This window comes from Fragaria vesca, linkage group LG4, assembly GCF_000184155.1.
Source record: "Fragaria vesca subsp. vesca linkage group LG4, FraVesHawaii_1.0, whole genome shotgun sequence".
NCBI lineage: Eukaryota > Viridiplantae > Streptophyta > Magnoliopsida > Rosales > Rosaceae > Fragaria > Fragaria vesca.
The window spans coordinates 7,397,755-7,412,654 of NC_020494.1; the positions used below are offsets into that span (position 1 = coordinate 7,397,755).

Below are 14,900 nucleotides of genomic sequence, written 5' to 3' on the forward strand. Positions count from 1 at the left end.
GTGGGGGGTTGTATTTATACCAAACCATATAGACACAGCAGCTATCTATGAATAATCATGTTTTGCTTTCTTTCGTTATATATTTCAATTTCTTTCCTTTCCTTTCTTAGCTTAAGGGTCGGTACCATTGCAAAGAAAATAAGTTAAAACGACATTTTAAAGGACTAAATTAAGTAAAAGTTTAGATGTTGAACTATAAATTCGTTGCATATTATGTTTTTATTAGGTACATTCCTTGAGTGTTAATTATTCAAAAGATGTTATTTTTAAGTTTCGTTAGATACGAAAACTTAGAGTACTTCAATGTGGACATATGTATACTTGGTACATGGCAAGGAAGCTCCAAAACATATTTTGCAAGCATCTAAGGCTATCCGAATATATTTTATAAGTCTGAGGCTAGTTTTTATCCAGATCACCCAGTTTCAAACGCTCTTCAAAGACAAACACCAGAGATCAAATAAGTTTGAAAGTCTGGTTTTACATTGATATACTAGTTAAAAGATGATGATATATGACTATTCAAAAAAAAAAAAATAATGATATTGGAACCTTTTGAGGTATGTTTGTAAGAGCAAGTCCACTCCAACCCCAAACACAAGACCTAGGCTTTCGCCATGTCAGACGAAGACTTAGTCAAAAAAAAACCTCCCTCCATCCATGAAATTTCTTTAACCTAGGTTAGACCTAGGTCATCACCTGGGTCAGACCCATGATCCAGGCAAAAGATTTTGACGACCTCGGCCTTCCGAGCCACCTCAGCTCGCCTCCACTCCACCACATGACGTCGGCCACGTTGTGGCACTATGACGCCCAGGCCTCAACGCGTTGCTCTAGTGCGTCTCTAGCATGACCAAATCAGAGAAAGAGCGAGACGCGTGCCATATACACATACCGGAAAGCTTGTACAGCGCCTTCGGTGGAAGATCACCGGCGAATCTCAAAAACGCAGAGAAAATGATGTATTTAAAAAATAGAAGCATTTCGTTAAATTATGGGTAAGAGGAGATAGAGAAGGAAAAGGTGATCACAACCATACATCTAGAACACGATTTCGTCACCGGAAATCCAAACCCTAGCCGGAAAAGCAAAAGCTTCGCTGAGTCGATTCGATCACCACGGTGAATGCATGTGAAATTGATGATGGGGGTTTAGGATAAGAAAGAAAGAGGAAGGTTTTGGCCAAGTCTGGCGCCGTGGGGTGACCAGAATCGATGGTGTCGTTTTGGGCGGTTGGAGAGCAACACAACTCTTGGTCGTCTTCGAAGAAGAAAGAGTTTACCTGATTTGCGTTAGTTCACCTGAGTTGGGTTTTTATAAAGAAAGTGAAGGTCCAGATTTAAAATGAAGAGATCAAACGGTTGAGAATTAATCACGAATTTCTAATTTCTGAAAAATAATTTTGTTTTATCAAAATTTTGATAAAACATATTGTTCGACATACCGAAAAATAATCCGAATACGTCGGCAACCTTATGTCGATGCGTACTACCACATGAGCCTAAAATCGAAGACTCGACATTTCAGGAAAAACTCAAAAATAAACCGAACATATAAAATACCAAATATAAAATTCAATAAACAGTCACTGCCACATGACGACCCAGAAACATGGGTGAAAACTACAACCCAAAATCACTGCTATGTGGCGACCCAGGTCTCACCCATGACCCAGATCTTCCTAACGAAAACCCAGAGGGTTGACTTGCTCTAAGGGCATCTCCAACCATTGTTTTATAACCTATACCCAAATTTAAAATTTGACTCACCTGAACCTTTTTTTTTTTTTCTAAACCTACCGGCTCAACTCAAGTTGTATTTGGTAGGAGGTGTAAATTAAATTGAAAAACCTAACCTATAATAGGCTTTAAGATCAGGGTTAGAGATGCTCTAATGTTCGACCGATATAGGCTTTATTTCTTGAGACTGCTAGAGCTTATTTTGTACCAACACTTGTGGTCTATGCGTTTAGCAAAGTATATAGTTGACAGTGGGAACTGATTTGTCAAGTGCTATTCACAATCCAGCTCTACCTTATCTGAAAATCTGAATGGTCCCCTGCAATCCCAGTGGCATTCACGTAATATTTCACACCAAACTGCATTCCTAAAAGAGAAGGAACCTCTTAGAGAAACAAATGCTGGTGAATTTCTTTTCTTCTCTTTCTGTGTTTTCCCAATTTTCAATTTGATCTGTATAAGTTTTTGTTCAATTTACTGTATCAAATTTTTGCAAAATTAAAATTATGTCACTAAATTTCAAGTGGCAAGAACAACTGCATGGCCTTGCTTCATTCCCATCCCCTGCCACTCCAATCTTCAATACCAGGTTCCTTTTCTGTTACTCAATATTTTTGATGCAGTCGCTATTTAGATGACAAGTACTATTGGTCAAGTGTTTAATTATGAATTTTTTTAGGAAGAAAGTTGAAGTAACAAGGGTGTTGGCTAAAGCAGCTAACTTGGGTGCTGAATCAAATGCAAAGAAAGCAAATTTGTCTGCTGCAAAGAAGGAAAGAATTAAGCTGCCAAGTTTTGATAGTAACAATGTTCACATTAGAGAATTCCTAAGCCACCAATCAGGAACTGAAGCCATGCTCAACACTAGAGCATTGCAAAGTTTTGAACCGCTTAGTACTGATACTTACAGGTCAGTCCTTCTCCATAAATTTTGTTTCTTATGCAAACATGTGAACTTTTGATGTGGGATTCTATACATTCTCAAATCGTCAAACTTAGTTGCTTATGTTTTGCAGGTGCACTTTGCCAAAGCTTAAACTTTTGAATTTTGAAGCTGCCCCTGTGGTAGATTTGAGAGTCAACCCAACCGATGAGGATTGTATGGTTGAGATGCTCTCTTGCAGGGTATGTAACTGTGTTTTACATCCCATAAGTTTTCATTTGCATATCAAACTGGATTTCTAGTTTTCTACTATTGAGATATGGATGCTTGGGTTGCTCACTTAGTCATAAATGAGTGCATAAGCTCATTCAAAAAGTTCAAGTTTATGTCAGTTTATTTGCATAAAAGTTTACCATTGTGGTTTCCAGTTTGACGGTTCAGAAGCCGTGGAACGCCAAAACAGCCGTTTTTCAGGTGAATAAAGATTTGGTGAGGTTCTTGCAACTTTTAGAAGATTGGAGGACTTGTCTTCGGAAATAGTTATTTTTGGTTCTTTTCAACTCCCTAAATTGAGGCTTGTGAGTTTATCAAATGCTCATTGACTGTGGAGAGCCTGCTGTTGTTTCCTACCACATTTCACATTTGAGATGAGTCAAGTTTTCATCATGGCTATATATCTGTAGGATTTCAGATATGTAATGCTTGCTGCAAGGCCCTTATGTATTACAATAATGCCAAGTCTAAGTGAAGGCTTCTGTTTACAGCACTCATGACAAATCACATGTCATGGGAGAGAGACGACTCTGAATCATATTTGGAAGTTGATGTGAAGTTAAAGCTCACCCTCGAGGTTGTCTATCTTCCCCTAAACAATTCTCTTTTTTCTCTTCTTCCTGCTAAAAAAACCTACAATATCAGTATGCTACTTTTGTTAACTTGATGTACATTGTGAGTCCATTCCCAAACAACTCAAGCTTTTGGCAATATGTTTTAACATCATATGTTATGTGCAGATCTATACACGTCCTTTTACCATGATGCCAGTATCAGCTGTTGAGCGTCCGGGAAACTTGTAAGTGATTCACTCTCAAAATTGTAGTATTTACTATTTAGTATTTACAATAGCCAGAGCTCCATTCAACTCGTGGAACTGTGATTACAATACAGAATGATGCAAGCACTTCTGGATAGGCTAGTACCACTGCTTTTGCAGCAACTCCTAGAAGATTATCAGAAATGGGTTCATAAGCAATTAAATGATGATCTTCCATGAAGTGATCCATTTCTGCATTGTTAAGTAAACGTCTCTAGCCTTCTAATGTTGGTTCCTGTCCAAAAATTTCTGAAATGACTTCTGATGCTACTGCTGGTCTCTGCTTGGTGTGGTTTGTATTCTTTGTTTTTATTTAACAGAATGGCCTTTGGTGAAACCAAGAAGACACAGTGACGGCAGTACTCTAACCAAGTTATCTCTGATTCTTATTGCTTCACGTCATCATATTCTTATCAGGCTTCGATTAGACTTGAGCCTCGCAAACTAAACCCAACCCAAAGAGTTAAGGAATATTCCTAAAATCTTCCTAGGGTTATGTTAGCATCAATGTGTTCAAGTTGAGAATTTGTATGTTCCTCCACATTCTAGGTTGCAATGTAAATTTTCCAATTTCCCTATCTGCTCCAATCCAACTAGGCTCAACTTTAGTAACCCCAGTTCAGTCACTCCCAAGTAATTCCAGACCAGAAAGTTCTCCTTGAAAATCTCACAACAAATAAAACAAGGGAAATTTTCATATACACCTAATTTTGAAGAGTGGTTTTAAATAAAAGCCACCTAATATTCATATCTGATAGACATCTAAAATGTATCAATTATGATAAATATTATGTCCTATTTTTTCTAAATTTTACACAATTGCCACCATTCAACTATAACATATTAATATAATAAATAAGCTTAATTGATGTTGTCTTAAATACCTTCGTTATGAGTTTATCTTTTTTAACACTAACATTTTTCAATCAATTTGCAAGAATTATGTAGTTTTCTTTATTTTTATGAAAAAATCTAGATTAAAGGAATTCATTCTCTAATCTATTCATAAGGTAAAATATAATATGAATAAGATATCTGATCTAAACCCTAAACCCTAAACCCTAAACCCTAAACCCTATACCCTATACCCTATACCCTGAACCTATACATTAACTCTACCCTAAACCCTGTACCTTAACCCTATACCCTAAACCTAATTTTGGGTTCCTTCTTTTTAGGTATATTATCATATCATGCCCTACTTAAAAGGTACATTAGAAACGTAAGTAGTAGAGAAATGTTCTCTCAATTAGGATGAGAAATGATATAATAATATACCTAAAAAGAAGAAAATTAATCAAAGAATAAGAAAGTGTACCTTACAATTAGACATTTTTCGACTATGTAGAGAGATATCAAATGTGAGCTTAAGAATAAAAAGTATCATCCTATTACAAATGAGATACTTCTGTATATAGCATATATATATACACTCAAGTTAGTAATAACAAGGTAAGAAATTAAAGAATGTAATTGATTATGACAAAGTTAAATCTAACTAAATTTTAGTTAGTGTTTGAGTTTCAAATTGATGTTAAAATTGAGAAATATACTAAATTTAGCTTTCTACTATCTGAAGGGCAAATTAGAGAAACCAAAAAATGAAGAAAACTATTAATTATAGACATTTGCTCTATATGATATGTTTGCTTATGTGGAGTGGGTGTAAAATAAAAGAAAAATATGTATGAGTTTATCTTAAAAGAGGTCTAGTATTTTGGGTTTTTATCTAATTTTCTCATAAAACAATCTTATACATCATTTCCAACATCTTTTGTTATCAGTTTATCACGGCAATTTAATAACTATCACTCGTATACCATTGCATCCTGCTAATGAGGCCAAAATGGTCTGGACTCTGGCATTCACAATAAACTAAATAGTTCAGTAGTACTACATCTGTATTTTTTTGAAACCACCAGCAGATAAAATGCTGATATGTCAAACAAACTGCATTTTATGCATGACATGAGCAAAATGTTACATTTTCCAAAACATGCAAGCCTTATCAACCTCATCTCTAATTTATTTTTGCAGCTCCTCTTCGTATCATGACAGTACCATCTTCATCCTTGCACACACTAGATATAAGTCTTGAGTTATGACTGACCAGAACAACCCCACTGGTGAATTCTCAGCCAATGCATCAATGCTTTGCATATCTAAATGATCCCTCGTAAAAGTAGAATGTGGGGTTTTAACATGGATATTGATGTGAAGACAACTCGAGCTTTCTGTCCTCCGGATAATTTTGCAATAGGAATATTATGGTTGTGGCTAGCGAGTCCATACTTTCCAAACTCTGCACGCACAGCCTCCTGCTTGCTACATGTCTCTTGGTCATGATGAAGTCGAAGAAGGTATGAAACTGGGGTTTCGTACATTGTCAAGAAGTCCACAAAGTGCCGTGAATACCTACGTACCAATCCTCAACTTCTGGCTAACTCCTCCATACTTCACCCTCTCTAGGAACCAAGTCACCTGCAAGAAGGTTAAGCAGAGTAGACTTTCCGGCTGCATTAGGTCCAAGAATTGCAACACGAGTACCCATATCGATACTGACATCAACATCAGACAGCCTGAAATCTTCCCGGTTCGGATAACTGAAGCTGACATCAATAAGTTGCAAGAGTGGAGGGTGTAAGCTCAGTAGGTTCAGGAAAGTGAAACTCCACACTGTAATTCCACTCCTTTTTGCTATGTTCTCCTCCTTAACATATTTTTCAGCCTCTTTGCTTACCTCCTTACGGCGTTCCTCATACTCTCTTTCAAAAACATCAAAGTTTCCAAGGTAGGGGTGGAGCTTCAGATCATGCAGTTGAATAATCTCAGTGCACACTGTGTTAAAGGAAATTACAATCATGTGAGACAACCACCAAAGTTTTTCTTCCAGCGGCACAAGTACTCCTCTAACCAAAGAACAGCTTCAAGTGGAGATGGTTTGTTCAATTGTTTGTTCATCAAGCAACAACAGAGTTGGTTGCACAAAAAGTGCCCTAGCTAATGAGATTCTCATTCTCCAACCACCACTGAATGACTTGCATATCCTATGTAAACCCCAAACCGACAAGAATCTTCGAAGCTCCGCTTCAGCAGCATCCGATCCCATCAGCTGCAACTGATCGTACAACTCAGCGAGCTTCTCTCCTGCATCATCAATTCTTCATCATCATCACACTCTTTCTCTGAAGTCTGTAATGCTGCAACCTCTTCCCGGAGCTTAACGAGTTCTTCATTGGCCCAAACTGCTTCTAGAGCACTTGTATTATCACCAACCAACTCTTATTCAACTAGAAGAACGTCGATGTTTTTTGGTACTGGAATCTTCCTCCAAGCAAGAAGCTTCGGGAGGGTGGACTTCCCCATCCCATTCGGACAAACCAGACCCTATCTCTTCCCATGAGATATCCTCATTGATGTATTCTCCTGTTTTTTCTAGCCGCCACAGAAAAACCTTGTCAATGATATGTCCTTGATAGTTGATATTGCCATCTGCATCATCTTCACCTTCTCTAATAGTAACAGTGAAAGCATCATGGTCATGATCATCTCTCAGGGCCTCTTCACTTTCTTCCCATCATTTCCAGCGAGCTGCCGACTTGCCCTTCCTGGTTGCTCCAGCTTCATCTGTCACTTTTTTTGTTTCCATTGCAGCAGTATCTAATATCAAACTCTAGACGAAATCTTATGACGCAGCTTTCACAAAATCTAAATTTCTGAACTGTAGAATGGCTAATACAATCTAGTGTGTGCTTTCTATAGGCCTAAGAGGAACTAGGAATCCTTATTGAACCAAGAAACTTATTGATCATAAGACCAAGTTTGGAATATTATGAATGATGTAATGCTATATCATATTCTTGAATTTTTTTCCCTCTTACAAAGGATTCCGTTTTCAGTTACTTTTTGCAAAATTCAGCAGCTTTTTGCTCAATTTCTTGTGGAGTCAAATTCTCGTCAAGGGAACGGCCCCTGGCCTCTGATTTCCATATAAAGGACCCGACGAGCAAAAAGACCTTTATTTTGGACTGAATATCTTTCATAAGGAATCGCAAGAATATGCAACGGTTTTTTCTAGGAAATCCCCAACGAAAAATACACACTCTGCCCTCTTTTATATCGAATCGATCATAACCACTACGTACATTCCACTCATGAGTTATGATCTTGTTCTAGGGAGCTCACCAAACTCTACAATTTCACAATTAACGCTTCACTGACAAAGAAATCAAACTACAGGCGAAGCATAGTGCCATACCATATTGCTCCCATCACATAGAAAGGTTTTGTCAATTCAAGCATAGTCAATAGTCAATACAAGCTAAAGAAACAAACCGAAGCAAATAATGTACGAGAACAGCCCACCGCCACCACTGGGAATAGTGACCCTAATGCTGGCGGTGGTTCAATGACCCCAAAACTTCCACCGCCACCACTTAGAACAGTGACACCGACGTTCGCGGCGGTTCAATGACCCCAAAACTTCGGCTACATTCCACTAAACCAGAAAACAAGTATACAACCATGTAGAGCTTCACAAGAGTGCCGTTTGACACCTTATTCATCATCGAACGGCAGCTTAGGATAGCCCCTATAGAGCTTCGACTTTCCCTCACTAGAGCATGTTTCAGGAAAACAACAAGACAAAGCAGAATATCAGCCATTGATACGGCATCACAGCGTGACCGAAATTGAAAAAATCATAGAGAATCAAAGCTTTGGGGCTTGCATTTCACCACCCTGTAGTGGTTTGGACAAAAGAGCATCAAAGCGTTTGCCGCCAGCAAGACCCACCCATAGGAGAACCCATCAAGTTTTCAAGTTGGGTAAAGAATCGACTAGTCAGACCCTTTCCTAGTTTGACCAGAGTTAATATACAACCATACCCACCTATCTATTCAGGGGGTTACAAATTCATTGACAAAATAAAATTTTGATCATCTTTTGTATCAGACAAGCAGTAATGACTAAATAGGATACTTTTCAAAAGGAGTCCTTCACATATCAGCAAAACATCATATATAAGATGCAGAAGTCATTTTTCAACCAATTTGCCTTTGAAATTGTATATGTATGATATTTGCTCAAAATTTGACAGATTTGGTAAAACTTGAATTAAGATAGATAAAAACAACATGACGAGGACAGGTCCTTAACAGCACTACAAACACATGAAAGATCTCACATTGCAGCATTACATCAGTTCTCGTGCAAAGCCTTTGTCAAATATAATCTGCTGAAGCTCTGTCCAGCAACCCTGTATTTTATTTTTTTTCCAAGACAAACATAAAATGACATCAGTAAAAACAACAAAAATCCATGGTCACCATAATTTACAGACAATTTCATTGAGTAAACACCACAATCATGATCACCAATTCCAAGCAATAATTGTTCAGACCACAGTTAAACAGACAGAAGGGAGGGCAGAAGCAGACTTAAGATCTAGCAGTATTTTGATAACATAATAAAATTATACGTCAGTAAAAAAATTTCATATATCTAAAGTTGCAACATTTATTCTTTATCGGCCAAAAAGTCACAAAAGCTAGGAAACAAATCATTAGTACAATAGTTGACAGTCTTCCAAACAGGTTTTCAAACACGAATTCTGTCTGAATAGTTAACAAAGTCATACAGATAAAATATGTACATATATTGTGTGATCACAAGCCCATGCAAATATGCATGTGTCTTCTTCCAAAGTAAAATATTCAAATATATAGTATCTGCCAGCCTATCATTTGATACATACCCATTAATTTGGTTGCAGTAGTTTGAGACTTGGTTTGTTATCAGATAGCTGTCCAACCGTGAAGGCTCGGGTAGTGGCTTGAAAATGGGATTTGAAGGATCCTCTTCAGGAAGGGGTTCTTCTCCAGCAGCCTTCCGTGCCATATTCTCAGTCCTACAAATCAATTTAAAAAGTACATTTCAAGTACACAGGAAAAGCAATAATCAGGGGTAAGTTCCTTAACAAACAAATCCTGCCCTTTATGCAAATATTTCAATTTTCTGATGCATACAACCTTCCTCTAATAGAATTTTAGTACCAGTTAAGTAGGCCAGTCACCTCAGATGCATAAGCAACTCCAGGTGAGCTGTAGCTTTATGAACATAGCACCACCTAGCCAGTAACTAATGGGACAATAAAGGACACTGAAAATGAAACAGACTGGACATTTCAAAACTAATCAAACTTCTTACAAAAAGTTGATGACCCACACTAGCAGCGCTTTAATTTAAACACCAAACTTCTTGAATTTATGAAGCAATCTACATGGGTATTCAGTTTAAAATAATCACTTCATCCACTTTCTGATTACAACACATCACATCTATTTGTTAATAAAAATTTTGCAGACAGAAACCTTAAGCGAAGTCTGGTTAAATCAAATTATAATATGACCAAAGCTCCACATATGAAACAATATGAGAGAAAATTTTTATATACGCATGCACTAATGAACAATATTCAAGCCACTTTTATGTATGCATGCACAATTGCTCTCAACAAATGTTCACTGTGAATGCAATTTCTTACCTTCTCTTTTGAAGCCAGGCTTGTTGTTGGGCTTGCTGGCGTGACAGGTTTCTGTAATAGTATTGGAACTGAAAGAGGAAACTCATCAAGATACGAAAAACACCAATCTCAACATGAACACAATTCAGGTATCTAGAGAGAATATACCTTCTGCTGGTCCGCAGACAGATCATCCATGCACTCAATAAGAAATTCCACATTCCTCTCCAGAAATGGACTAGTTGATAATTGCAGTCGATCACAATCACACTGAAACAGCAGTACTTTATAAAGTACTCAAATAATCCAAAAATCATGTAGAATTCCCAATAAAAGGATCACATACAAACCTGGGTAACAGGTGTATCAGCTTCCAACTCCGTCATAAATGCACTAATAAGTGCAGAATTTGAAACTTTGATCTGTCAAGTTCAAGCAAAATAAACATTTATAACCCTTGGACAAACATCAAGTAAAACCAAAAAAGAAAAAGAGGCTCCAAACAGGCCACCATGTGCTACCAGATATAATTGGTAAGAACAAGTAACTTTTTCTAGGAGGGATTAATGAACAAAAAACTAACAGTCAATGAATTATCTTGTTGAACCTTACAAATTTATATTATAGTAAACTATCTCAGGGCTCCAGAACATGCCTTTTTTTTTTTTTCAAGAGGACATTAGTATATCCTATCTTAAGATACTTGAAAGAATTACAGCTTGCAACATCTGAGAATCACTTTTGAACAGCTGAATAGCATGAGATCAAAAAATTCACCATGTAGCATCTATATATAAACTATCATTGGTTAACTATGGCCTATGGATGACAACAAAGAGGAATAACATAGAGCAAAACATGGGAAAGGAAACAAAAGGAGAAAAAAAATTATACAGGATGAAATGGGTATTCTTCAAGTGTAGACTGATATAGAGCTTACAGGTATTTCCTCAAAGATATCCACCCATGAAAGGTTTTTCTCCCTCAGCCTATTGCACCAAAACAAATAACAAATTAATTTGCATCTAATATTATAACTGTAGACAATAACATCAGAACAGAAAATTGTCATACTTCTCTCCTGTAAAATTGTTACTGCGGTAGAGCTCCATGAATGAATCAGAAAGCTTTAATGCCTTGAGTGCTAAGACTCCCTGATTGGATTTCAATGGATCATAAATGATGCACACACATCGTTTGATATTTTCCTGCAACGAATATTAATAAAAGCATATATAAGGCACAGCAACCATGTCTACAAGAGAACTAAAATAAAAACGCAGAAGTAAGAATGATAACTCATCAGATATGAATCTAAAACAGTACTACTTCTACTCTAAATCACAGAGAAGAAGGTTTGGCTAATCTCTGGAATCCAATAGCATCATCAGTAACAACTACAACACAGAAATAATAGAAGGAACACTTTCATTCTTAAAACAAGGGTTCCTCATGAATTTTTGGATATCGAAATTATGTAACAAGGACTTCTATAATGGATAGTCACTTCTGCAAGTACATTAATTTCAAGTATCTATTTGGATTTAGTCTTCCATATCAAGTTCTTACATGTCATATGGCAAAGGGAAACTCTCTCTCTCACTCTCAAAGAGAGAGTGATATCCACAATTTGTAGGCAGACAGCTAAGCAGATTTTTGCAGCAATTTTGTTCTAGGAAAATGCAACTTAGACATGCAATCAATTTGTCTCTTTGATCTTATTCATATACAAAACCACTTCAAGTGAACATGGAGTTTCTAGAATTACATAAAACAATCCGATCAAATTAGAGTATAGATACGACTCAAAAAATGTCCTTGATTTCATGTTCATGAAATTAAATATAACTAGACCAGTAATCTGAAAATAATTACCTGGTAGTTCAAGAATGTTTGAATCACCTCATCTGTTTGATAAGCACCCATCAACGTGGATTGGTACCTGAGAAGTATTTACAAGAGTTAGAAAAGTGGAATATTTTCAGCAGTATCTACCCTTTTAACACTTGATAAACAGCACTCGAAGTCCCTACATCACACTGTGTATCTGAGCAGTATACATACAGATGGGGCTTCAGTCATGCGCTTGCCGGAAGCAAACGAAAAGTGGAGATAATAGGATCACCTAAATTTTCAAACAGGAACCAATACATACATACAACATGCGTTTAAAAGTTTCATCTACCTAACTTTCTAAGTTTTAAATAGTTCAGAAACAAACTTCATCAATTTGCAGTACTAGACCCCAACGGTCTCTACATCTGTTAATTATATCTGTCTAATCCAATCTTAGCTCTCTTTAAGACGTGGCTAATCCCTTAAAATCGTAGCTCTCTTTGATCTATATCCAAGCAATGAGATGAAACAGATAAGCAAAAGAAACAAAAGTAATCCATAACTCGACATGTTTTAATATGCTTTCAAATTAATACGTACCATCCAACAGTGTTGTTGTCAACATTCACCTCTCTCAAACACCTCATCATCTCAAGTTGGTAATTGGCACCTTCAGCTTCAATCTCTTCATCCTCCTCCACCACCCTTGCCTGCTAATGTATTGTCGTATTAACACAATGTATTGTCATATTAACACATACAAAAGAAGGCAAAATCAAATCCAATGTGCTTACCGGGAACGGGAAACAATTAGTAACTTCAAGAACACTACCAACATCCAATCCAAGAAGCTGCCCGGTGACCAGATTAGGTGAAAACTCCTTGCAGTGTTTGATTATCTTTAAAATAACCTATTGTGGTGTGAAACAAATCCAATAGCAACCAATCGGAACAGAACCTTAGAATCTTTTAGCAGAACTAAACCAGAAAGAAGAGTAAAATCTGAGCTATGTATATGAAAACAAGGAATTGAATTTACCAGTCCCTCGATCTGAACAACTCTGAGAGGAGGAGCAGCCTCTTCTGTAGCCGCAACCTGAAGAAAGGATCTCGCCATTGCTGTACAGAATAACAAAATTTGTATAAGCACGACAAAGTAACAGAATTGAAATTTACAGATGGAATTAGGGTTTCAGTACGCACTGTTCGCCGCCATGATTTGGAGTCTCGGAGGAGATGATGGAGTCTCTGAGGAAGCTTTTTTGGGTGAGTCAATGTTGTTGAGATTACACTAAAACCCTAGTTCTCTCTCCACGAATTTTATGACACTGGGCCTCTTCCTCTCCTGGTCCAAACTAGCTAAAAGTAGTTCTTTTTTTTTTTTTTTTTTTAAACAAAGTAGGTTTTAACAAATGAGATACTCACGAGCTAGATTTGTCTTACAAATAAGAGAGCCAAACGAGCTAAAATCAAGCCGAATACAATTTGAACACGAGTTGTTCGAGCCTATTTACAGCCCTACCAAATTCCAACAACTATAAAAATAAATTTCTGATTTATTTTTCTCCACGATTTTATGATTTAATATCTTAACTTCCAACTCTATAACCAGTTATTTAAGTTTTTTAGTTTGTCATTCACATCAATCGAAATGAGTCATTGCATACCATCTATTTGTTATATGAGGATAAATACAAAGTTTGTGGTGTTACCACATGGATATATAGAATAAGGCACATTGGTTACGTTAACAAGTTAATAAACACATCCATCCGATCAGGGACTTGATGGGTCAGAACCCCCTTTTGGGTTTTCAGCAGATAGCAACACATTTATGTGTATTTTGTTAATTTCTCAAAGCCATTAGAATTTGCAATCCTAATCAAGCAACTTAGTGACACATTATTATTTTTTTCTCTAATTTGCAACAAGCGAAAAAATACAGAATTTAACCCTTTTAAATTCTTTCTTCTTCTCGTCTATGCTTTGATAATGAGTACTCATTACTTATATGAATTTTATTTTAATTAGTTGTTTTGTATTTTTCTTTTGAATATAATTAAGCCTCTATAAATTAATACCGTTAGGACCGAAAAAAAATATTATTTACTGTAACCGAGTTTTAAATCGGTGTTATATTATTGTGTTTTCATCTTATATTATGGTAACTCGGTTGTATGATAGAATGATCAATATTTTATATCTAAACTCCCCTGAGTTTAAATCCTGGTCCGCCCTTGTATCCAATTAATATTGTAGAATGTAGTTGACAATGGAGGTTCTAGAATCTACTAAATAGTAACGAGACAGATCGAGGAAGCACTCAAAACAATGAAGAATTTGAGCGATTCTCATTCTTCAGATCACTTGCATGAGGACATTTGAGGATCTGTACCAAGTGAATTCACTACTTAATTTGCAGGCTAGCTAGATTATTCCATACACTTATTTGAATTCTTTGCAGCCTTAATAGGTAGGTACGCATTAAACATATGTTTCAAGTCTAAGATGCACGTACTATTGTAAAACATATATGCAAAGCAGCAGAAGTGGCATCAATCATGTTAATTGTTTCCCACCGTATAATCACTACTCAAAGAGTTAGATATGATAGAACCAATGATATATGTGTATACTCGATCAATCTGGATAATACTAAATGATGATGTCAACACCAACTTTACCCAGCTGCAAGGGGAATGAAACGAGCATGTTTAAGTTTGGTAATGAGTCTGGTAGTTTAAGGCATCACATTCCTTTGGCATCCAATAAGCATATATATATATATATATATATATATATATATATATATATATAGTACTATAT

General features: G+C 36.5%; 2 protein-coding genes and 1 pseudogene across 3 annotated transcripts in view; 1 reads left to right on the forward strand and 2 right to left on the reverse strand.

The window, feature by feature from the left end:
- The window catches only part of LOC101301289, an 8,583-nt pseudogene extending 204 nt beyond the window's left edge, over positions 1-8,379 (reverse strand). The window contains exons 1-2 of the transcript XR_184572.1: positions 8,220-8,379; positions 5,772-7,285 (exon numbers count right to left, since the gene is read on the reverse strand). The product of XR_184572.1 is annotated as an ABC transporter F family member 4-like (transcript). The remainder of the gene's footprint in view (positions 1-5,771; positions 7,286-8,219) is intronic.
- On the forward strand, positions 2,131-4,012 carry LOC101305160. The gene is made up of 8 exons (XM_004296629.1): positions 2,131-2,143; positions 2,264-2,328; positions 2,419-2,649; positions 2,756-2,864; positions 3,051-3,096; positions 3,387-3,472; positions 3,636-3,694; positions 3,790-4,012. Exons 1-8 carry the CDS (start codon positions 2,138-2,140, stop codon positions 3,893-3,895), a joined length of 708 nt encoding a protein of 235 aa, XP_004296677.1. The 5' UTR covers positions 2,131-2,137; the 3' UTR covers positions 3,896-4,012.
- A 301-nt stretch (positions 8,380-8,680) lies between the features above and the next one.
- LOC101305454 (eukaryotic translation initiation factor 3 subunit H-like) lies at positions 8,681-13,441 on the reverse strand. Its single transcript, XM_004296630.1, has 12 exons — positions 13,278-13,441; positions 13,114-13,193; positions 12,869-12,985; positions 12,675-12,784; positions 12,114-12,180; positions 11,313-11,446; positions 11,179-11,227; positions 10,589-10,660; positions 10,407-10,508; positions 10,260-10,327; positions 9,471-9,623; positions 8,681-8,972 (listed from the first exon to the last, which is right to left on the reverse strand). The coding sequence occupies exons 1-12, from the start codon at positions 13,288-13,290 to the stop codon at positions 8,915-8,917; spliced, it is 1,023 nt and encodes a 340-aa protein (XP_004296678.1). The 5' UTR covers positions 13,291-13,441; the 3' UTR covers positions 8,681-8,914.
- Positions 13,442-14,900: the final 1,459 nt, after the last annotated feature.